The sequence below is a fragment of the Ipomoea nil genome, unplaced genomic scaffold (assembly GCF_001879475.1).
Source record: "Ipomoea nil cultivar Tokyo-kokei standard unplaced genomic scaffold, Asagao_1.1 scaffold2922, whole genome shotgun sequence".
Taxonomy (NCBI): domain Eukaryota; kingdom Viridiplantae; phylum Streptophyta; class Magnoliopsida; order Solanales; family Convolvulaceae; genus Ipomoea; species Ipomoea nil.
In genome coordinates, this window is record NW_017619350.1 from 1,378,873 (window position 1) to 1,403,572 (window position 24,700).

Consider the following 24,700-nt stretch of genomic DNA (forward strand, 5'->3'; position numbering starts at 1 on the left):
CCAATTCCCAATTAATCACCAAAAGGAATTGTTTTGTCTAAATTCACAGAAGTATAAGTTTTATATTATTATGAACAATTAAGACTAAAAAAAAAAAAAAAAAACAAATAAACAAACAAACAGAGCCATACTAACAACAGAAACACCACCTGTCCAAGTGGCTTCACTACTCCTTTGCAAATGGTCTCCTCCTTCAGGACTGCAAGGTATACATTTCATGTTGAGAAGCAAAGAGATAGTCACATACTGAAATGAACTGGAGTCACCATCTTTTAGATTAAATGGAAAATTAAGAATAAAGTAAAGATGATGATGTTATAAGACGTAAGAAGATCAGCAATAAAAGACACAATAATTCTGTCCTGTGAGTTCTCTTTAACTGACTGAACAACCAACCATTGCTATTTCCACAAATTGAATTCAAGAGTTGCCACGAAATCCCCAACCAAGAAGAGCTAAAGGGGGAAAAAATGGCATCTGACAAGGAACATTTTGATCTTTCAAATGATACACCACCGATCAAGCTGCAACATAGCTTGTAAGGTGAGTCACTGCTGCTCATCTTCAGGGAGCTCCTCTAAACCATTCTGTGCAATTCTATAGTACAGGATGCCCATTGTTGCCATGCAAGCCCTACAAGTAAGAAGAACAATTGGTTAATCCATACTTACAATATACTCCATATATTAGACTAGAAACATGATTATCATCTCAGGCATCCTGAATGTTCAAGCACCCTTGGTATTACATGATATAAAAGGTTCGTGCATCCTAGTATATTCTTGTCTATTTCATGTTCCACCTTCCTCTTTTCCTTTTGTTTTCCCTCAATTGATTTTCTCCTTCTAGTTGCAAATGAAACTACCAATAATCTTCCAATTTAAAATGTTTTATGATATTCCAGTCAGGTACTAGCAGAAACTTCTGATGAATGTTTAATTTGGTCATAATGGGACAGGGATAGAAAATATTCAAGAAACCAATTTGGAGGTCACATAGTTTCACCTAGAAGAGGGTGTTTAAGTTTAGCAATTTAGTCCAATATATTTATACACATGATTTCAGCACTAATCTTAACTACTTGTACATAGATCCCTATAGATAATAAATAGATTCGGTTCCATCATATATCCTACTGTATATTCTTTTATGCCTCAAATTCTCTTGTGCAAATTAAATAGGCAGATGTGTTATATTCAAATCTAAGTAGAAGAAAACAGGAAATATTGAGAACTCAACAACTTAAAGAAACCAAGAGGCAGAAAGTGTTACATGATTGCTATAATGAGGAGAATTTTTCTTGGATCCATTCTTGAAGATCTATGTTGTCGAGTACGACCTTCTGGCACATCATCAGTGTTTGATGTTTCTTTTCGTGGAGGTGCAGTTACAGGTAGTGTTGGTAATGCACTTGACCAGAAAGGCAGCAATGACCTAAGAAGCTTATGTCGGAATGAACCTGTAGAGAATAACCATTAATTGGACCTGGAGGAATCTTTATAGAGTAATCCAAATCATAATATAACATGCGTCCTTAATATATAGTATTGACAATAAAGGAAGATTGGAATAGAGTTTTCTTTGTCCATTGAGTTTCATGAATTTGCAAGATCTTTTTCACAAGTACTTGTGCAGATTAGAGCCACATAACATGTTCTCACCCCTTTTTGTGTACTTTTTCTGGTTTCCATCTTCATCATCAGCATAATATGAAACTTCAGAGTTTTGTTTATCAGCTTGCACCGTGCTCTTTCGTGTAGTAGCACCAGGCTGGGAAAGATGAAATTTGATTAAAGCATGTGAGATAACAGATACCAAGTAAATTAAAGAACATGTATCACCCATGCATGACATCAAGTATAGATGCATGATTCAAACTTATCAAGGAAGCCTTTCACCCATTGTACAATGGATAAAAACAATAAAATTTGCTTACGCCATGTGGGCTTGTGCTCTTAATGAAATTGGACTCATGATTGGACAGAGGTGAAGTAGCTGAGCTGGGGTCATCTATGTCTATGGCCGAAGGTTTGGCAGAACCTGTTGCAGGGGGAGCTATGTATCCTTCAATGTCTTTACTACTAGAGTCAGCTGTAGAAACTTGCTTCAACGGATCTGAAGCAAAAGCTGGTGGAGGACTTCGAGAATCTGTTGCTGGCAATGAAACAGGATGATTTCCAAACAAATTTTTCTCCATACCAGTCTGCACCGCATCAAAGTAGAGTTACAGAAGTGTCCCTGGATATAATTTATTCAATTTTTCTTAACAAACAAATACCTGCAGAATTGCCTCTTTCAGTTTTGAATGAAGACGAGATCCTGAATCTTTGAAACTTTTAGGAGGCCATATCTACATCAATAAAAGCACATCTCAGAAATCAAAGATGACCAAAAAAATTTACTTTTAAACACCTCCCAGTATCTCTCATAATCAAAATTACTTTCATTCCCGACTATTTTTGAATTTTTGAATCAAAATCTTCAAATTATGTGTCAGGCGTTGGATTGAAATTTTGAAATCTCACTGAAGAACAACAGTTAAGGCAACACAAAATCATATTAGGGTCCCTATGGACAAAAGCATACATGGTCAAATGTCTATCAATTATTCACATCATTAATAGTCTTGCCGTTATGCCTTTACAATAAGCAAGAATAGCTTCACATTGTAACAATGTAGACCTAGACTCCGCCTTCATTTAACTAACACAAAGCAATCAAAGCAGGAAGAATTTTCATGAAAAATGCTGTGAATAAATAAGAGCACTATCTCAGTGCTTATTTTAGATGCTTCAGTGAAAACCACACTATGCAGCTTATCCTTAACTCCAGCCAAGTCCTTACACTTCCCAAACACATATAATTAGGATGGATCTATTATGGAGTACCATTATCATTAGGTAATACATATTTCTCTAAAGTCCATCACTTCTTATACTGCAACAGGAATGATCTAGTTAAAGTAAGAAAAAGAGGTGTTACTTTTGGAAGTAGAACTTACTGCAGTTGAACAGGCAGGACACACATATCCAGCTGGAGCAGTGTGTGGTGCAAAACCTTTAATATGTGATATGAAGCAATTTTTATGTATTACATCTGCAAATTAAATCAAACAAAAGCATAAAGTCAGTATACAAATGGGAATGCATAACATCCAAAAAGGATCACATGCACAATTGTTAAATTGCATCAGCTGGTATACATACGCAAGCAACCCAATCGGATAGGTTGAGTATCAGTTGCCTCTTCGAGCACATCATGGCAGGAACAACATTTTGGAGGCCAATCATAATCTCCATCTATGACCCATTCAGAGTAGGTTCGGACCTAAAATGATGGAATTCTTTAAGAATGAATAGAATAACAAGAAAAGACATAGGTGATGCCAGTTTGCTGTAATTTCATAATATGATCAATTACAGACTCAATTAATGTGATAATTTGGAAGAATTTATTGAAGTTTAAATGCCAAAAAAACACAGAAATATATAAAATCTGTAAAGTAAATGATGTGATAGTGAGTTTCAAATAGTACCACACATATTTGATGTTCTGGAAGGCATATGCATTCTCCACATACAGGTACCTTATGTACAAAACAGTACAACTTAGTCGCCTGCAACCACATTAATACAATCTGTAAGAAATCTGAATAAAGCCATTGCGATCAAAAGAATTTCAACTACCATTCCCATTAACCAATCCAAATAGTGACAGACCACTAAACTAGCTCTAAATCAGTTTAAGTTAGAAAAAAATTTCAACAACAATGGCTAATGTGGAAACTCAGGATACAGTAAGCAATAACGTAAACATCAATTCTCCCCTTTCCAATACCTTAAATTACGCCGTAGATCATACCAACAAAAGCCAGACATCTAGTCTGGATTCATAAATTAAAAACAACGCTAAAAATAAAATTCCAGATGAACAAATGCTTCGGATTGCAAATTACTGCCTCGATCAGATATTCAGATCTAATATTCGCAGGACAACCGTTTTGCTTACATAGCCAGAATCACCATTTCTCAAAGAACGTACAATTATGCATAAACAGATGTACAGAGAGAAGGAGCGAGAGGTTTCGAGAGCGGATACCTTTCGGCATTTACAGACCACCATTGTAGCTGATCAATTGGAGCTGAAGAAATTTGAGATCAATTTTCTATAGCGAAGAATTTTTTTGTATTTCTCCCTGAGGTTTTAGCTTAGCCGAATTGGAAATTGGGAGATCAAACACATTCACAGCATCTTCGTCACTCATGAGATTTGTATGTGATTATTTTGAGCATTTTTTATTTACTTTCGGGGCTTCACTTTTCATACATCCATCTGGGAATTATACGGTTTGAACTTACCAGTCTGGTTTCCTATTCGAGTACCCGGAAATGATTTTGACGGGCTTTGTAATCATTCCAGAAAATATCAGGCCCAATACTTTTTTCTCGGGTAAATTATTGTACGGATCATGGTCTACACACTGTTATGTGAACTATAACAAAAAATATATTATTAATATACTAAAAATACATTATTTATGTGCTGAATATACATTATTTAATAGTATGATTTACACAGTTGTGTAGATCATCATCCACACAATAATGATTGTTTCTCCCAATTTGGAAATTGGTAACCATAACTTGAATATATATATTGGTGGGCGCAATATTTAGCCTGCAAATTATACATGAAAGTACTATTTTTGTGTGATAACGCATAAACTACATGTAAATTAAAAAGACTCCGTGTGAGGAACCAAAGTGAGAAAATATTGACAAAAATAAAAAATAAAACCCCTAGCCTATAACTCATAGCCCGTGTATTAATTGATGGGATATAGAAGCCATTTTTAAAACACGAGACATAAAGAAGACGTGGAAATAATCTGTAAATTCTAACGGTACAAATCTTAGTCACCATTCACCATTTCTAAATGTACTGATTTCCTGTTGCATAAGAAAAACAATTGCACTCGTTAAAAGCATCCACCATAGAGGGGATCTACATAACCCCACATTCCCTGGTGCACCTTAGCTAATTCCTAGCTCACAACGTTACAAGACACCAAACAAGATGTTTATAAGTTTATTGTCTGACATAATTTACAACTCTCCCAAATAATTTTACCAACCCTTGATAGGAAAAGAGGCATTTGATCCCTGTGCAATGATTCTGAAAGAATGGTAATGATTAGAGGCTTCCCTTTCTCCTGCACAGTTTTTACAAAGTTCCGGGAACTTCATTCTTGGATGCATAGCGACAAGTATCCATCCTTCAGGTACGGTCATCAGAAACATGGTATGGAACTTCATTTTGGCTGTCGAGTGGCATGTATTGCGCCATTATGGCCCTGATCTCAGTGTCCATGTATGACTGAATTAAACAACACAAAAAAAGGTTAGCTTACAAACCAAAAGCACAATTGAGTGTGGAGAAAAGTAGTGTGGCTAAGTTGGTCATGTTGTTGACTTGGTAACCACAAAGTTACAAATTCGACTCCCAGCGAGAACGGCCTATTTGCCTTCTTGGTTTGGCGGGCTTTGACGGGTCCCGCCCCGCCAACCCGCTTTGACAGCTCTGAGTATGGGTAACCTAGGTTGGTTCATCTCACTGTAATCATTTGCCAGCTAGAGTCACAAGACAGGGTTTACCAGCTAGAGCCACAAGGCAGGGTTTACCTAGTGGCTGCGGGTTTCCCTCATAAACCAAAAAATATTTAATTGCAGATTTATGGTGTTTGTATTGTCAGGAAGATTAATGTCCAGTGATAAGTATGTATAACCAAAGACCATTATAATTCTGTTGTGTTTTAAACTTACCCTAAATCTATATTTGTATACAAGATATGCCCCACCAGCAGCCATGGCGAGTCCTATAATAATGACCAATACAGCAGTCCATGCAGACTTGACTTCAGTCGCAGCCTTCTTACCTGCAAATGAGAATCAAGATAACTTGTCCTTATATGTGTGTATACATACACTTAGAAATATGAAGTAATAATTTTTAAACTCACTAATGCAAGTATCGTGGTCTCTCATGTACAGTAGGTCACTGCTACAAGTGCATTCGTAGCTACCCCAGGTATTTGTGCAGCTGCATTCAGGGCACTGGCAGGCTTTCTTTTCCTTGCATTCATCAATATCTATTTCAAAGAATAAAGAACAAGTTTAAATTAAGAATTTTCAAATGAACCATTATCATTTAAACAAGCACAAAGCTTTAACCCGCCACTTTTTATTAGAACTAACCTCCAAGCCAAATTTCTCGTGTGCATCAAAATTAATCAACTTCTTATCAATTTTACCTTTAAACTTTTCCATCAATTCAAAGTTCACTTTGTTTCAGTTTTCCAGAAGAAGGGAGTGAAACCAGAGTGTCAGTTTTTGAAGTACACCAGATTTCTGAGTACAACTACAATAGGTATTGCAACCTAAGAAAAATCTCGGGATAAATTACCTCATTGGCGCTATTTGGAGTTCCCTTAAAACATGATGAATTTTCTAATACAATACGCTTTAAAAATATTCCTGAAGAGCAATATACCTTGACAACTTTTGCCGTCTCCTTTAAATCCTGGAGGACATGTGCACTTGCCATCTTCCTCGTCCTGTTGAGAGCAAATAAGGAATTTAAATCAAACTGAGTTTCAACCACAATGATGATAGGGAAAAAAATTGTAAATGAACTGACCACACAAGCAGAATAACTACGTCCATTTCGAGTTTCATGCCAACAGCCTCCATGATTCAGTTTGCATCGGCCTGGTCCACTTGCTGCAAATATGGACTGATGAATGACGCCAAAGCATGATAGAGGGGACGAGCATAATTAAATAAATAAGTATTGGGTAAATAAACTCTACACTCACGCTTGCAAGAACTGTAGCCATCTCCTTTGAACTGCACACCATCAACCGTGGGGCATTCACAGACTCTTCCACGAAATGTATCCTGAATATGCATAAATGGCATTACTAAAATATGAAAAAGTTACATAGAAGAATATAATCTGCTAAAGTTTAGGAAAGAACCTTGCATGCTGTAATATTGGCTGATTTGTCTTGCCAGCAGCCACCATTATTGTCTAAGCACTCATTTGTCTCTAAATCTGTGTAGTAAAAAGATACTAATTAAAAATTCAAGCAACGCAAAAAACATATCATCGAACACTTTGCTTTAAGCAGAGTTACAAACATACCATCACTCAAACAAACTACAGGCTCTGTGGTTTCCTCAAAGCCAGCACAAATAGCCTTTAAAACAGCACCTTTCTCCAACTTCCCTGCACACAAATGTATTTGTGAAGAAAATGTCTAGATTCCCACAAAGATATGAGTGTATAAGTACCAAAGAGTCAATCTAACCTCGGTATTGTCGGTTATTGACAACAAGGGTGGGCAATATAGTGACATCACCTCGCGATCCTTTACCAAGCTGCAAAAGTTTCACTAGTCAAAATGCTTGAACAATTAAAAAAAAAAAAAGGTGTTGAATCACTTAGGAAAAAGATGTTGACACTTACTTGAGCATCTTGCTCTTCTTTCAAAACAGGATTGTCAGCATCAGCACTAGGGTCTCCCATACACTTTTCAATCCCTTTCAAATCAAGACCTGTATGCAAACTATCCTAGCATCAATTCTTGTTTTACAGATCAATACCCCAGCAAGCCAGCAGCAAGAGGAAACAATAAATTACCTAAGGACTTGATGACTTCATCAGCACATTCCTTGTTATATTTCTTCTCTTTCATGGGACATCGAATTTGGAAATCAGTCACGTAATCCCACCAAACCCAAGGCTTTTTGCTGTCATTGGCAACTTTAAAGACACAAAGCTGCCTTAAATTTTCAAGAACAACATCCTTTCCATTATAACCTGAACTAAAGTCCTGATCAGGATCAGGTGCACAATATCTGCCATGATTAATGCATTGTGACTTGCATTGTCTGCTAATAGTGAATGCCTGAGGGCAATACCAAGTTATATAATGGGGTGTAAACTGAGTGTAGCCACCTTTTTCAAGGATCTGAGCAGCACCTTTAAAATCTTTCACAAACTTCATCAACATGTCACACTTAAAACCGCACTCATCATTACTGTTGGTCCATAGCTCAAATTCCACACGATCATCAGGATGAGGAACAGCTTCTCTCCAGTCTAAATTTACATTTACCAAGTCTGCTCCATTAACTGCTTTCTTCAATTTCTCACCAAAATTCTTCTCAATAAGTGCAGATGGAATTGTTACATTCTCAACATATTTTGCAGCAGAAACATCCTCTTCAGGAGTATCCATGGTTATCAGTGGTTCTTCCATGTCATCTGCAACTAGAACAGCAGAAGCACCGGCATTCTGGGCATTCCAGACCTTCAATGCAAAAAAACAATCTGCAAAGAAGTAACGTAATTAGGCTCAAATTTTCAGAATAAATGCGTGGATCCATGGAAAATTTAGTGACTTCCTATTTAGTGGCTAAAAATTCAAAAGGCCCATCAATAGCCTCAGCATTCATTACCCTGCCCTTAGAAATTCCTCTGTTCCAAAAGAAGACATCAGTAGGGTCTGAACTGGCATATGATTGATCTATTCAAAAACAGATTCCCCATATTTATGTTAACTTTCTAAATAATTTTAGAAAATTTCTCTGTTCAATTTTCCTTGTTAATCTCCCCAAGCAAACTTTCAATTTTGTTAAAGTCCACAATTTCATCTGAGACACCAAGAGAGCATCATAGAAGCATATATTTACAGCAAGGTCAGGCTGGACAGATGACACTCCATAAACAATATGTATAAGCTAAAGAGTACTGTCAACATCAGGCCTCTTATCTAAAGCATCAATTACAAATAGCTAAGTATATCAATTATACTTATCCCAGCAAATCGAAGAATCAAACATTAGCATAATCAAGTATTCGAACAAGTACTAGTGATCCTCAGATAAAATATTAAATATAAAGGCAAATTTTAGCACCTCCACGATCGAGAAGGACAAATGTAGGCAAAGAACCAGGCTTGGACTTGAAAGAAATATCGAAATCCTCAAATTTCCGACAGCCCTTGCGGTTATCCTTGGGGTAAACCACAGTCCCGGACATGCTACCCCCATACTGAGGAATCCCAAAGTTGCCAATGGCACAATCGTAATTGCCTTTGATGTTATCCGGTGAAAGCACCCTCAAGCTGTTCTTCTCCACCACGAACCGACCTGCCGCCGACTGGAGTAGGATCAGCAGCAGAAACCCTAGCAAGATTACACCTTTGGATCCTTCAGAACTTCCCATTTCCTCGGATTTCAAATAGAATAATGCGGGAGATAGATTGACGGAACAAGGCAGAATCTAGAAGCTATATCGATTAGGAAATTTCCCGCTTTAGGGTTCCTTCTGCGTGTTTGTATCCCCTTACAGTTTCTTCTGCAGTGATTGATAGTGATCTGACTTCTGAGTGAATCAATTCTCTACAAATTTCAATAATTTTCTCTCTGTATCCAAATTTTTATTTTGACAACACTCAAACAGTACGCAGTGGTTAGAGGTTAGAACGTGGGACTGAAGGAGTCATTAAAAAATGCCATCGAAATCAGCAATTCGATAATGAGCATTTTATTTATTATAAAAATTATAAAAATAAATAATAACAATATTTCTGTAGTTAAATTATCAATCTTTACTGCTCAATTTTATTCTCTGATGTGATAAAAGATAAGGGATTATAAATTATCTTCATTTTCCTGCTTTCAAAAATCTTCATTTTCCTGTAATGTGATAAGAAATTATTAGTTATCTTCATTGTATAAGGCTCAACAAAATATCAGCATCACAATTTTGAGTGTATGAGTAACAATATAGAGTAGAAGTTGAGAGTCTAAATGGTATTTTCCTTTTACATATGTTACGAGATAAAAATTTCAATTCATACCGCGTATATTCACTTGAATATATATTGTAGATAGTGAGTTTAAAATATTAAACTCATATAGAGTGTTGGATTGAGTGAAAATGACTTGCATAATATGCATAAAATATAGATGTGAATTAGATGATTGATGTAGTAACCTCGACCTATTGTCATCTTTCGATAGTACCTAATTACACATTTGATCATTAATTTATGAAGTCATTTTAAAAGTTGGTGGACAATGTCTTGTACTATTTATTAATTTTAAATACGTACAAACTTTTTTTAGTAACTCATAACTATTAAACAAATCGTACTTTTAATAAAAAAAATTTAAAAAGTGCAGATGTAGATGGGGTTGTTAGTCCATCGAATTGGTTTATTGTTTGTGTTGTAGTATTCTTATTGAATTATAGATAGAGTGACGCTAACAAAATGTCAAATTGCTTGACTTCATACTTTCACTGGATCATTAGATAATTGACTTAATACCCAAAATCGTCCTCGACTATAGTGGGTTTTTTTCAATTTCGTCCTAAATGACTTTGTGACCTAATATCGTCTCAGATTTTAGTGTTTCGCTCAATTTAGTTCCAGACTTTTGTGTTTTTGCTCAATTTAGTCTCTCATTTGTTATTTTGTCCATTTGGTGTTAAATAAATAGACAATTCAGTAATTTTAATATTGGCATCTATTTACTCATAGACATGTGAACTGCGAAATCCTGTTTTTTTTTTTTACGAATTAATCCCATAATTACTCCTAAAACTGTGAATATAAAATTTGATTTGTACAGGAGTAATTCTGGGTATAATTTGTACAAGAAAGAGGAATTCCGCACTTTACAAGTTGAAAGTAAAGAGAGATCAATATTGACGTTACTGAATTGTCCCTTTATTTAACACCAATTTGACGGAATAACAAATGTAGGACTAAATTGAGCGAAACACAAAAGTCTAAGACGATATTAGGTCACCAAAGTCGTTTAGGACGAAATTGAGAAAAACCACTATAGTCGATGACGATTTTGGGTATTAACTAGATAATTAATTTAAAAAATCAACTTGAATTTTCAATTCTTACAGAGTCCGGACAGTATGATATTTATTGGGCCGTACAGGTTATTTTGGGTTGCAATTGTGTAATATATGTATTGGGTTGGCAGTATATCAGAAATAACGCTAGAAGGAGGGCTTGAACCTCCGACCTTGTGGTTAACAGCCACACGCTCTAACCAACTGAGCTATTCCAGCTTGTTGTTTAATTTGGGTTAATAATCTCTATATTGAGTGGAGGTGTCATCGTTGAATAATCTCCTCCGTTGACTGGGACCAAAGTTCAAAACAGGCAATCATAAAACAAGGGACTGGGAAAGGCGCAACCCAGTTCCGTTTCAAACATTTGCCTACATGAAGTCAAACTTCAACTGCCTTCCAAACGTCTAATATAAACTTAAACTCTCAATATTTGTAACAATAATGAAACTCTTACTATAAGACAATTCATCCACTAGATCAATGTCTTATGCAAGTTGATTTTTAGTAGTTTGGTAACGTAGACTTTGTCTGACATAACTAGTTAATTAAATATACTAATTACAATTTTATCTTTTCATATTTTTATAAAATCGAACATATAGTTTATGTGTAGCTTAAAATAATAAGTTTATAACCTCAAATTATACAACTTTGTATTAAAGATGATGATTGCTTGTGGGAAGTGGAAAATGACAGCGTGCTTAGCAAATATAATGGTCATTCATATATATATATATATATTGCGCGTTAAGCCGCCAATTGCTGTTGGGCTTCACACGGTCAAAATGGCCAAATCCTCAACGTTGTTGACTTTTATACCAGGTTGTCCCCACTTACATCATTCTAATTCCGTCTCGTGCGCTCATCCTCATCAACTTCTGCTTCGATCTGTCTGTTTTCTTTATCCAGCAGGCAGGCCCGACCATAACCACATCATTAATCATTCTATTATCCAATTAACTTGGACATCCTTAATCTATCACACCTAACCTTCAAACTTCGGCTATAAATATTGCATATCACAAGTTGAGAGTTGAATGTACTAGCCAGCCAGCAGCTTAGCAGATAAGATAATCAACAAAGGAAGAAGAAGATGGAAGGATTGATCCCGTATTTGGTCCACGCCATGAAGAAGCAGAAGCCGCCTCATCGCCATAGTTTCCGGTGCCTCTCCGACACCTCTAACCGGAGCTACCACATGCTGATCGGAGCTGATTCCGCCGAGGGCTCTTCTCACCGGAGAACCTTCTCCGATTTCCAGCCACCCGCTCCCGATCATTTCTCCGATCACCAGCGCTCTCCCCGCGGCTTGGGCTGTTTTCCCAAAAATGTTACCAGAGCTGGTTCCGTTATGTCTCCTGCTGCCTCTAAACACAATAATGGCCTCAGACCCGGTACTGAAACTGCGGTCACGAGTGGCCATCAAGCTTCGTTGTCAATGGCCGCCACTGTTAGTCACCGGCGATGAAACTTCCGGCGATATTTCAAAGTGTTGTGTACTTTATTCGTATGAACTATGAAGTGTAGATATATCATTTAATTTGTTTGGTGTAATAATATTATGCTCTCTGTTTTTTATTAGTTTTTTTTTTCCTCCACCGTCAAGATGTAAAATTCATAACTTATATTCTATTGGGCAATATTATCCCGAAAATACTCTCATTTTAAAAAAATAGACCCTACTTGTACATCATTAAATTTATAAGTCTTTTGTTATTTTTTATATATCTCTGCAATACTATCTTACTTTCAAAAGTATATCACTCCTAAATAATAGTATATATATAATATATAATATATAATATATAATATATAATATATATAATAACAAAATAATAATAATATATTAATAAAGAAAAAAAGTATTACATTTGTCATCAAAATGATTGCATTTTCTCTTATAGTAACAAAATACTTAATTACCAACATTAGTTAAAAGGGGAAATGTAATACTTTTACCTCAAGATTATATGTAAAAATATTACATTTTGTATAACAAACATTTTATTTCTAATTAATATATTTTCTAATACAAATATTACATTTTTATATTAACCCGACCGACATGTCTTACGGGTAAGAATCCATAAATAATGATTCGTGAAACGATCTCACACAAATGTGATCCTTATAAATATAATATTAAGGCAATAATTCATAATAACATGTAAAGTGTGAGTCTATTAATAAGTAACAAATTAAAAAACCCCAATGGTGTTAAAGTGAGGGGATGTACTCGTGACTTTCTGAGTAATTAAGATTATTTTAATTTGTATTCTGAGTATACATAATACATATTCTTATGTAACATTGTAGTCTGATATATTGAGAATTGACACTACCAAAATTCAAAGCAAGCAAATCATAAAACTATGGATTAGTATAAGTGCAATCCGCTTACTGCATTACTTAATAACGAATTCGAGCATGCAATTCAATATTCAAACGTCAACCCTCCAACTGTCCCCCACGTTAAGCTCGTGGGTTAATTGTCAATTTACCTTGCACAGTAGACTTTTTCTATAATTTTATTAGGGTAAAAGAAAGAAAACAAAGCGGTCAAAAACTCACGGCATACACATATGATGTTTCTGACTTTAAACGTTGTTGACTTTTGTACAAGGTTGCCAAGGCCACTTGCCAACTTGCCTCTACAGAATATTCATAGTTATCAACATGTATATTCATGACTGTTGGGTCATTCAGGTTCATCCAGCCCATAAACATCTTTTTTATCATATGCACCTGCTTCCACGACATTCATAATCTTGAAACTTCCGCCAACCTTCTACCTTATCCTTAATTAGTTTCCACTATAAATATATATGTCGCCGTTCAGTAAATATACCACATTACATATCAACAAGCTAAAGTTCAAATACTAGCTAGCTTTCCGACCAGTTTCTTGCCAGCCAATCAAGAACTAACGAAGACTGAAGAAATGGAAGGATTGATCCCATATCTCCTCCACGCCATCAAGAAGCAAAGCCCAAATCACCATAGCTTCCGGTGCCTCTCCGACGCCTCTAACCGGAGCTACCACTTGCTCATCGGAGCTGACTCCGCCGCCGACGGCTCCTCTCATCACGGGAGAAGGCATATGCAGCCTCCCGCTCTCGACCATTTCTCCGATCAACGCTCTCCCCGTGTGATGAACTATTTTTCCAACGGTGCTGCAGGTCCCATGATGTCTCCCGTCGCTTCCAAAACTGCCGTTACAAGTGGATATCAAGCTTCGTTTTCAATGGCGGGCACCATCACTCACCGGCGATAGATGAAAATCCCGGCAATATTCATTCTCGTTCTAAAGCTTATTAATGTTACTTTATTTGTTTCAAGTGTAGATAACTTGTTTTATTATTTAATTATATAAGTTGTAATGTGATTTGCTTTGTAATTGTACTTATCGGAAAACCGCAATTATTACGGAAAATGTGGATTAGATAAACTCAGTTATTATATATATATTGTGTAGTTGTGTAATAATAAATTGTGAACAAAGTCTTAACAAAAAAAATGTAAGGAAAATGGTCAAATATGCCTTTTTAACTTTGTTTAAAAGTAGAGTTTTTTGTGAACAAAGTCTTAACAACAAAAATATAGGAAAAAATGATCAAATTGGACTTTTAACTTTATTCAAAAGTAGAGTACGCAATAACTTGTAAACAAAGTCTTAACAAAAAAAATATAGGGAAAATAGTCATGATAGTGCTAATTACACGTAAGCAATATATAACAACACGAGACCAATTAAAGCAAGTAAATATCTTTATTGATCACGGTAAGGCCCTAAGTACAATCTACTTGGTTGCTCTGAGTACCGACTGACTGCGGTCGGGATTCTTTAACAACAACCTATCGATCGTCCAAAAGTCCCTTACACTGTAGCTACTGTGGGTATTTATAGCCGCTATGCCGGGGACAGGATTCCAGCCGTTCGGCATGTCCTCCACGTAGCCACCACGTGTCATCCTCCCGGGTGCCCTGCCTGTCGATGTAAAGAGCCGCCACGTGTCCTTCGTCAGCTCTTTCGCCAAAGGGCTACCGCTCGGTGGTCGACACCGTCGCTCGGGCAACTCCCGGTCGGTCTACGACCGGGTTCTTCTCGTGGAGCCCGACCTGCTACCTGCAAAGACAAGGAGAAAGAGACAAAGGCTCCTCGGTCGTGGTGAAGCTATGTCGGTCGGGATATTCCCTACCAAGAGCCCCCCAGCCCGGGCCTTTTTGATCGTCCGGGAAAAAATGGGCCGGGATGAAGAAACCCAACCATCGGCCGCTAAACCGACCGGCCAGCTGTCATTCCCTCTTCGCCACGTGTCGGCCACTGCCGGCCTCTGCGACTGCAACCGTTGCCTCGGAATCAGCGCGGGTCGTGTCGCGCAAGTGGACGACTTTCCCGCCTAAATGTCCTCCTATAAATAGGCCCTTGAGGCCCTCATTTGAACTTTCCTCAGTCTTCTGAAGCAATCGGTACCCTCAGAGAGTCCCGAGCAGCAGATCGGCAATCCGACCAAGCAAAGTAAAAGCTCAAATCCACTTCCAAGTTTCTTCACTCGGTAAGCTTCTAGCCCTTCTCCTTTCTTTACGCTTCCATGTTAGGTAGAACTGCTAGGCCAACTAACTGTCCCGGACACTTCAAGTCCTTCACTAACCCCGACCGACCTTTAGGTAGATCGAAATGACGGACTCTGATAGCCAAAACGCATCGATCGCGGATTACGACGAGGAGGTCGAGCACCTCAGCGACGAGGAGGTGGACATCATGTCCTACTCTCCCGAAGCTACCAGCCGACCGGGTCCAGCTTCCGAGCAGGCCGCCGCACAAGACACGTCGTCCAGCTCATCCGGGTCGTCGAGCTCTAGCTCAAGTGGATCGGGGAGCTCCGACGAGGAAGAAGAAGAAGGGACCACGTCGGGGAGACAAGGATCCCCGACCGAAGGCGTTAGGGAAACGCCCACTCGGGTGGTTGGGGACCACCCGAGTCCTGCTCCTGAGCCGACCGAAGAGGACACGGCCGGGCCAGCCGCCCCAGCCGTCGCGGAGTTCGAATTCTTGAACAGCGAGAATGTCGAACAACAAATGAGCCAGCTAACCAAGGGCGAGGCGGCTAGGATTGCCGAAAGGCTCGTGGGTCGGGTAGAATTTGACACGAGCCGGCAGCTGGGCAACGTCATCGATCGGCATCGGGGCAAATGGATCGGGATGCACTACGACTCCCTGATGGCCCCGATCGCCATTCCCTTCACCCCCCTCCTGAATGCCTTCTTGGCCTATTACCGGGTCGTCCCGGCCCAGATCTGCCCTAATGCGCACCGGATCATCGCCTGCTTCCCGCAGATATGTGCTCGGCACGAAGCCGCCTGCACGATGGAGCTGTTCAACTTCATCTACCAGGTTAAAGTCCTCCCGGGCAACTATGGAGGCGGGTTCCTGATGTTGCAATCCCGGGCCGATATGTGCGCAATCAAAGGCCTGCCCGGGAACAACAGAGGGTGGAAGAATAGGATCTTCTCCCTCAAATATGACCCCTGGATCCTCCCGGTTGATCGCGCTTGGAGCACCCACTTTCGGAAACAAGTGGTGCCGGTCGAGACGCAAGCGCTGAGGGAAACGGTCAGCCGGATTTCGAGCGAGCTGCACGAATACACAATCTTCCGGACGGCTGAAAGTCTCGAGGCAGCTCAACTCCCGCCCCCCACATACGAGCTGCAGGAGAAGTACCTGCCCGTGCCGATGGGCGTGACGGTCGCCAAACCCGCGAGGCGAACGAAGAAAGGTTTAACTCGAGCTAAACCCCCCCCTCCCGACTCATTTTTATGCCTCGATCACACTAACGATCTCTTTGTTTTGCAGCTATGGCGGACTTTGGTGATGAAGAGGCCCCCCTTCCCCCGCCCGCCAAGATCTCCCTTGGCGGCAAGAAGAAGGCCAAGGCGAAGTCGGCCGGGGAGAAGGAGATCCCCTTGGCCCGACCACTGAGCGCCTCGACCGTGACGACGGGCGAGGGCTTCATCGTCGAGCCCTCCGACGTCCTGATCACCCGGGTGGAAGTCGCCCGGGGAAAAGAGAAGGTGCCCGAGCAGGGCGTGAAGGAGGTGGGCGGCATGAAGCGCCGCCGCGAGCAACGAAGCCCGAGCCCTTCGGTCGGGCGAGAAAGGGACGGCTCGTCCATCTTGGCCCGCATTGGCAATGCGGGGCGGGCCAAGAAAGATCTGGGGAAGATGACCCCGACCCAGGTAGCCGAGAGGATCGGCTACGACCTGGCAGAGGTAAGCCTTCTTTAACTATCCATCTTTCATTTTTTGTGCAAGTGCCTTCAATCGGGCTAACCCGTCTATTTTCGCCTTCGCAGATCTCCCGAGCGGCCCAACTCCTTCAGGGCCGGGCTATGCTGGCCGAGGAGGCTGATCACCACAAGAAGACGGCCGCCCGTCGCCTTCTGGAGGTCAAAGAGCTCCAAGCTGAGCTCGAGAAGGTCCAGAAGGCCTTGAAGAAGAGCGAGGAGGACCGGGCCCTCGCGGAGAAGGTCGCCCAGCGGGCTATCGGCGAGAACAAGGAGCTGAAGACCCGGCTGGAGAGCCCGGAGGAGCTGGCCCACTCGGCCTTCAAGGACGACCAGATCGGCTCGGCCTTCCTCACAGCTGCTCGGAAGACCAAGGTCGGGGATGACCTGATTCTTTCCTTCGGTCGGTGGGCCTTCAAGGCCGGCCAAAGGAAGATGCTCGAAAAGGCCCAAAAACGGCTGGGGGAAGCCCTCGAAGGCGACGACCTCCAGCTCGTACTATCCGCCCTTCCTCCCGACCTAGCTGATCCTGGCCCCTCTCCCTTCGCTCCGAAGGAAAGAGCGGCTGAGCCCGGTGGAACCTCAGCGGCCACCCCGAGCGGAAAGGAACCGGCTGCCGGAGCTCGGGAGACGAAGAAGTAGAATAGGCTTCTTTCTTCTTCTTCTTTTTTTGTAAAGGACCATTGGTCGGGAGCCCGGTCCCGAATTGTACCGGGCAGCTTTTGTTAATTAATAAAATTTATTTTTTGTTCTATCTTGCGTCGCTCGTCTCTTGTTTCCTTGCTTTCAATTTGCACACACTGATCATAATCACTCGACCACCTGGCCTTTAGACCCGGTCTCGCAATACTCAATCCGCTCAACGCCCGACCTTACGACCTTATGGCCTGGTCGTGCGTTCGATATTTCGACGTCAAATCTGGCCAACCGATCGGGTTTACCCGATCACCGGGCCTTTGTCGAAAATTTTTTGAAAACAAGCCTCTACGGTCGGAATGTAACCGAGCGACGGGCCTGCAAATACTTCCTTATCCCAGCCCCCACACTATTGTGCGCTCGAGGCACGAGTGGGTGCAATAGTGGACAGAAGTTGGACGGATCGGGGAATAATGCTGAGAGCTCCTGGCTTCCCCGATCAGTGGCATGACTTGGGTGTCCGCCAATGTGGAGCGCGTTTTGACCGGTCGATAGATTTCGCCCGGTTGATGAATGTTGAATTGATCTGCATGTAACGAGGGTGAAAGAAAATAACCGATCGGGCCGCCGCATACAAACGGTCGAGCAATCATCGATCGTATATACATTAAACTTTCCCGCTCGCAGGCGGTTGAATTAATTTTACAACCATAAATTTACATAGAAATGACGACCGGGACTAACTCGCAGGTCAAGCCCCCACTTCGTCTAAAAAATACAAAAAATAGGCTAATGCCTGAAAAGAACGAGGTGCTCGGAATTCCAAGTCCCCTCGATTACCCGACCTGTTGTTGTCTCTAGTCGGTATGTACCCGGCCGTATGATCGCACTGATGATATACGGCCCCTCCCAGTTCTGAGCTAGCTTTCCGCCCTCTAGAGGTTGGCTGGCCTCCCTTCGTCGTAGAACGTAGTCTCCGACTTGAAAATAACGAGGGTTGACCCGAACATCTTTAGAACTTTTGACGCGCTTCTGATACTCGGCTATGCGTCGAGCGGCTAGCTCCCTTTTTTCTTCGACCCCATCAAGGTCCACGGCCATCGCGTGTTCGTTCTCTTCCGCATTATAGGTTCTCTCTCGATCGGTCGGAATCCAGGCCTCGATCGGAAGTCGGGCCTCAGCTCCGTAAACCAGGGCGAAAGGGGTCTCCAAAGTAGCTTCCCTCGGGGTCGTCCGATAAGTCCATAAGACATATGGAAACTCATCAGCCCAACTACGACCGGCCGAGTGTAACTTCTTTTTCAGACCTTCCAATATCGTCCGGTTAGCATTCTCCACTTGTCCATTTCCCTGTGGGTAAGCGACCGACGACCGGACGTGAGTCGTCCCGATCGTGGCCAAGAAATTCTGGAAGTATTGGCTCACAAACTGGCGACCGTTGTCGCTAATGAGATGCACGGGTGCGCCAAAACGGGAAATGACATTGCGCCAAAGGAAGCGAGCACACTGCTGAGATGTGATCGTGGCTAAGGGCTCGGCTTCTATCCACTTGGAGAAGTAATCTATGGCGACGATCACGAACTTTCTCCGACCGGAGAGCTGAGGGAAGGGGCCCAAGATGTCTACCCCCCACCTAGCGAAAGGAATTGCGGTCGTGACTGGCTGGTAGAACGTTGCCGGTCGTCCAGGCATCCGGGCGTACAGTTGGCACGTCTCACATTCCCGAGCTAACTTTTCACAGTCTAGCTGGAGGGACGGCCAATAGTACCCGATCAACATGATACGACGGGCCAGGGATCGACCTCCCTGATGTGAGGAGCAGATTCCCGAGTGCAGCTCCTTCATGACTAACTCGGCCTCGAACGCGGTCAAGCAACGCATAAGAGGGCCTCCATACGATCGCCGATAAAGACGACCATCCAAGACTTGGAACCTCGGGGCTCTCAGCTTGGCTTTTCGAGCACGCTGTGGGTCGTCTGGCAGTCGACCGTGCTCGAGGTATTCCTTCAGATCGGTGATCCAGCTGTCCTCCACCGGTTGGATTGGATCGACCGGCAGGCGATGGATACTGTGTTTGGGGATCACCAAGATCCGAGCTATCTTCGACATGTGTTCCGGGGCGTCTTGGGCCAGTTTGGATAAGATATCCGCATCGGCGTTATCCAATCGGGGTATGTGTCGGACGGTATACCCCCGGAACTGAGCGAGCTTTTCCATGGCAAGGTCTCGGTACAACTGCAAACGCTCACCATTGACTTCATAGTCCCCGAGAACTTGCCCGACCACGAGCGCAGAATCTGTTTGGGCTCGGATGTATTCAGCCCCCAAGTCCCGAGCGCATTGCAAGCCATTTACAAATGCTTCATACTCGGCTTCGTTGTTGGTCGGGTGGAACTGATACATGAGAGCAAAATAGACTTTGAATCCTTCTGGGCTCGTGACTACTACTCCTCCCCCTGCTCCTTTTTTGCTACTTGACCCGTCAGTAGCCAACGACCACCACTCAGCCTCGGGATCCGCAACCTCAGGAGGCCGGGTATCCCGGGCGGTGCACTCAACCAGGAAGTCCGCAAGAGCTTGACCTTTAATAGCCGGTCTTGGTCGGTATTCGATCGCGTACTGGGTCAACATTAACGCCCATTTGACTAGGCGACCTGATGATGAAGCAGTTCGGAGGACTGGACCGATCGGCTGATCGGTCAACACGCGAATTGCTCGACCCTGGAAGTAGGGAGCCAACTTCTTCGCGGCAACGTACAAGGCGTAGACGACCTTCTCTAGCCGGGAGTACCGGAGCTCGGGACCATGTAGCGCGTGGCTTACATAATACACCGGTCGCTGGACCCCTTCCGGATCGGTTCGGCACAACACTGCGCTTACTGCGCGATCGGACACGGCGAGGTACACGTCTAGCTCTTCTCCGAGCTCGGGCTTTGAGAGCACGATTGGTGACATGAGATGTTCCTTCAGCTCGTCAAAAGCCGCTCGGCATTCTTCGTCCCAGACGAATCCATTAACCTTCCGCAATACCTTGAAGAAAGGCAAAGCGCGCTCGGCTAGCTTGGAGAGGAACCGGCTGAGGGCTGCCAACCGACCGGTCAACTGCTGGACTTCCCGAACGGTGGAGGGTGGTTGCATGTCCAGAATCGCTTTTACTTTGGCCGGGTTGGGCTCGATTCCTCTCTTGGTCATCATGTAGCCGAGGAACTTGCTGGTCTGAACCGCGAATGTGCACTTGGTCGGGTTCAGCCGCAACTGGTACTTCCTCATGATCTGGAAGCACTCCCGGAGATCCCGAGTGTGGTCGGATCGGGCACGACTTTTGACCAGCATGTCGTCAATGTAGGCCTCCATCGTTCGGCCCAATAGATCGGCAAAGAGCATATTGACCATCCTCTGGTAGGTGGCTCCTGCGTTCCGCAGACCGAACGGCATCACTCGGTAACAATACAGCCCATCCGGGGTCACGAAGGCTGTCTTGCTCTCGTCTTCATGGTGCATCATGATCTGATGGTACCCCTTGAAGGCATCCATGAAGCTCATTAACTCGGCCCCGGCAGTCTCGTCGACCATCTGGTGAATGCTCGGTAGAGGATACGGGTCGAGCGGACAGGCCTTGTTGAGGTCCGTGAAGTCGATGCACATCCTCCATGCTGGGGGCTTAGGAACAAGAACAATATTCGCCACCCACTCAGGATAGACCACCGGACGGATGTGCTCGATCGCCGCCATCTTCTTGACTTCTTCTCTTACAAACTCGCGGCGATCGGAAGAGAGGTGTCGTGTCTTCTGCACGACCGGCTTAGCTGCGGGATCGACGGCCAACTTGTGACAAATGACCGACCGATCGATCCCGGGCATGTCTTCAGGCCCCCATGCAAAGATATCTGCGTACTCCCGGAGCACGGCCAGAACTTTCGCTCGGATCTCGGGGGTGAGGGCTCGTCCAATCTTTATCTTTCTGTCCGAGCGGTCCTCGGACAGGGGAACTTCTTCAATTTCTTCGGAAGGCTCAGGCTGCTCCTTCCGTTCCTTAGCCTCCTCTTTGGCTATGGTGTTCACCCGGGAAGACGGACCGGAATCACGTCTATTGACCGCTCGGGTGTAACACTTCCGGGCGAATTGGACATCGCCACGGACCACGCCGACCCCGTTAGGGGTGGGGAATTTCATGCACAGGTGGGGCATAGAAATTATCCCACCGACCTTCATAATGGCGGGTCGGCCCAAGATAATGTTGTGGACGCAATGGAGGTTGACCACAACAAATTCCAGCTCCGTTTGGATCGACTTTGGAGGCGTGCCGATTTCGACTGGGAGCGTTATTTTTCCCTCGGGGTAGATAAGAGCCCCGGTAAATCCTGACAGTGGTACACCGACCGGAGTCAGCTCCTTCCTGTCAAGGCCAAGCTTCTCAAACACGTCCAAGTATAGGACGTTCACGCTACTGCCCGTGTCAACCATAACCCTCTGGACATCCGTCCCCTTAACGTCAATCGTGACCACGAGCGCCTCCATGCCGTGATCACTGCTGGTAGGTTGGTCCTCGAGGGTGAAGGTTATGGGCTCCATCTTCTGCCTCTTCCCGGTCTCCCGGGAATCCACTACTGCGACCGGGCAATTAGTCCGCGGTCGGGAAGCATCTTCCAGCCCACCAAAAATGACGTGGATGGTAGGCTTTCCGGACGGGCGGCTACCGGACGGAGGGTCAGGGTCCCGTCGGTCATCTTGACGATCGTCCCTTCGATCGTCTCTTCGGTCCTGACCCAACCAATCAGAGCGGTGATGAGATTGCCTGTGATCCCTCCGATCGGTATTCCTTTTGTTTTCCTCTCTCTTCCCCACACACTTGTCTAATTTTCCCAAATTGAGCAAATCTTCTAATAATTGGCGCAAGTGGGTACACTCCTCGGTGTCATGCCCGGCGCATCGATGGTAAGCACAGTGCTTACTCTTGTCCGGGCCGTCGCGATCGGGATGGGGGAGTTTGATGAGATTGCAGGACTGGGCGTACTGCATGGCCTCCGCTGCAGATCGGTTCAAGGCCGTAAACTCGCCAGGCCTGGTGCGGGATCGGGGATGGTCGTCTCCTGACCGATGCTCCGCCCGGCCGGCCGGCTTACGGGACGAAGAGCCGACCTCCTGCAAGCGCTTTACGGCATTCGCCTCACCTGCGTTGGCGTAATCAGTGACCCTTCGGAGGGCCTCCTCATACGAGGTCGGGGGGTGAAGGATGAAATCCTGATATAGGTGCCCCGCCCGGAGAGAAATGTGAAGCATGTGGGTAGCGGTCGCATCATCCATGGGCTCGACCTCCCCGACCGCTGTCTTCCACTTGATGAGGAAGTCGGTCAAGCTTTCCCCTTCGAGCTGCTTGGCCTTTTCGAGGTACATGTAGGACTTCCTCACCACTTTGGAAGTAATGAACTTCCGTACAAACTTGATCGCCAGGGTCTCAAATTTGTCGATTGACCCCGGCTGCAGGGTTCGGAACCATTCTGCCGCCCGACCGGTGAGGGTTGAGTAGAAGGCCCTGCACATCACGGCGTCTGAAACGCCCTTCAGCATCATATTGCTGAAAAAATCATTCACGTGAGCCTCAGGATCTGTCCGACCGTCGTAACTCTTCTCTCCCGAGACCTTTAAGTCGAGCGGGTAAGGCTGAGACATTACCGCTGCTGTGAAAGGCGTCTGGTGTAGGGTCGATCGGTCGGCCGGGGGTGCTGTGGGATACGCACTCCTGAGCTGCGCAACTTCAGCCTGGAGGTTGTAGAGCAATCCTCGGGTTTCGTTGAGCTCGGCGGCTTGGGCTGTATCCCGAGCGCGTCGCCGTCGGTGAGATCTCGACCCGCTATACCCGGATGAAGCCTCGTGGCTAGCTTCCTGCATTTGTACGTCCTCTTGCCCGCGATTCGGGTCTTGGGGTCCCAAACGCTGGCGCATCTCTGGTCGGAGACGATCAAAAGCTACCGCTCGGGCAACTTCTTCAGGGTCCTCCGCTTGAACGGCCTGAGCTGGTGCCTCCATCGCATCAGCACCCCCCGACCCCAACCGCGAATGAGCCGAGCGTCGAGCCCGGGATGTGGACTGACGCTGCGGCTCTACTTGTGCGGTCGGTTGTACTGGAGGGGCGGCGGCTGGAGCTGTATAGGCAGGCGTATATGGTGGATAACCAACCGGGGAAGTGTAGCACATCGGTTGGCCTGGCCAATACCCATACGGTGGAGGTGGGACCGGGTACGGATACTGGGCGGGATACATCATCGGCTGCTGCTGGTATGGCAGGCCGGGTGGTGGGTATCCCGGTTGTATGTAATTCACCGGCTGCTGGGCGGCCGGGTATGTATTTGATGGATGTGGTGGCGAGAGGTTGAGGTTGAGGTCCATCGTCTGACCCTGCTGTTGGGTAGCATAGTGGTCGGAGGAGCTCGCCGCATCCGCCTGGTCGTCGGCAAAGTTGTTGTGTGCCCACGGATACATGTCGATATGGTGATCGGGTGCTCGTCAAGACGTTGGTTTCTTGCACGGTCCCCACAGACGGCGCCAAAATGATACTGCTAATTACACGTAAGCAATATATAACAACACGAGACCAATTAAAGCAAGTAAATATCTTTATTGATCACGGTAAGGCCCTAAGTACAATCTACTTGGTTGCTCTGAGTACCGACTGACTGCGGTCGGGATTCTCTAACAACAACCTATCGATCGTCCAAAAGTCCCTTACACTGTAGCTACTGTGGGTATTTATAGCCGCTATGCCGGGGACAGGATTCCAGCCGTTCGGCATGTCCTCCACGTAGCCACCATGTGTCATCCTCCCGGGTGCCCTGCCT

At 44.2% G+C, this 24,700-nt stretch overlaps 2 protein-coding genes and 1 non-coding gene across 4 annotated transcripts; all 3 read right to left on the minus strand.

Moving 5' to 3' along the window:
- Positions 1-220: 220 nt before the first annotated feature.
- On the minus strand, positions 221-4,325 carry LOC109161357 (zinc finger protein-like 1 homolog). The gene is made up of 9 exons (XM_019309721.1): positions 4,099-4,325; positions 3,536-3,616; positions 3,207-3,327; positions 3,002-3,096; positions 2,279-2,350; positions 1,937-2,203; positions 1,662-1,770; positions 1,273-1,459; positions 221-633 (listed from the first exon to the last, which is right to left on the minus strand). Exons 1-9 carry the CDS (start codon positions 4,120-4,122, stop codon positions 549-551), a joined length of 1,041 nt encoding a protein of 346 aa, XP_019165266.1. The 5' UTR covers positions 4,123-4,325; the 3' UTR covers positions 221-548.
- A 536-nt stretch (positions 4,326-4,861) lies between these two features.
- On the minus strand, positions 4,862-9,575 carry LOC109161352 (vacuolar-sorting receptor 3-like). Of its 2 annotated transcripts, none has more exons than XM_019309710.1 (12): positions 8,982-9,572; positions 7,702-8,394; positions 7,528-7,616; positions 7,370-7,439; positions 7,204-7,287; positions 7,037-7,113; positions 6,875-6,956; positions 6,697-6,779; positions 6,550-6,613; positions 6,020-6,148; positions 5,823-5,935; positions 4,862-5,376 (listed from the first exon to the last, which is right to left on the minus strand). In XM_019309710.1, the coding sequence occupies exons 1-12, from the start codon at positions 9,289-9,291 to the stop codon at positions 5,278-5,280; spliced, it is 1,893 nt and encodes a 630-aa protein (XP_019165255.1). In that variant the 5' UTR covers positions 9,292-9,572; the 3' UTR covers positions 4,862-5,277. The 2 variants fall into 2 exon arrangements, with proteins under 2 accessions (XP_019165255.1, XP_019165254.1); XM_019309709.1 differs by lacking the exon at positions 4,862-5,376 and adding an exon at positions 5,667-5,742 and having other exon boundaries at positions 5,779-5,935; positions 8,982-9,575.
- A 1,511-nt stretch (positions 9,576-11,086) lies between these two features.
- On the minus strand, positions 11,087-11,160 carry TRNAN-GUU. Its single transcript has one exon. It is a non-coding gene; the product is annotated as a tRNA-Asn (tRNA).
- Between the last annotated feature and the right edge of the window lie 13,540 nt (positions 11,161-24,700).

What these genes read in the sequence shown, in the direction of transcription:
- LOC109161357 (XM_019309721.1), bottom strand. Translation starts at nt 4,122, where the DNA reads ATGGTGGTCTGTAAATGCCGAAAG. An exon ending in CAGAACATCAAATATGTGTG is followed by an intron (nt 3,328 to 3,535) that starts GTACTATTTGAA and finishes CCATCATTTTAG; the next exon opens with GTCCGAACCTACTCTGAATG. An exon ending in TATCCGATTGGGTTGCTTGC is followed by an intron (nt 3,097 to 3,206) that starts GTATGTATACCA and finishes TTTAATTTGCAG; the next exon opens with ATGTAATACATAAAAATTGC.
- LOC109161352 (XM_019309709.1), bottom strand. Translation starts at nt 9,291, where the DNA reads ATGGGAAGTTCTGAAGGATCCAAAGGTGTAATCTTGCTAGGGTTTCTG. An exon ending in TGTCCTTCTCGATCGTGGAG is followed by an intron (nt 8,395 to 8,981) that starts GTGCTAAAATTT and finishes ACTTCTTTGCAG; the next exon opens with ATTGTTTTTTTGCATTGAAG. An exon ending in ATAATGGTCTTTGGTTATAC is followed by an intron (nt 5,743 to 5,778) that starts ATACTTATCACT and finishes TCCTGACAATAC; the next exon opens with AAACACCATAAATCTGCAAT.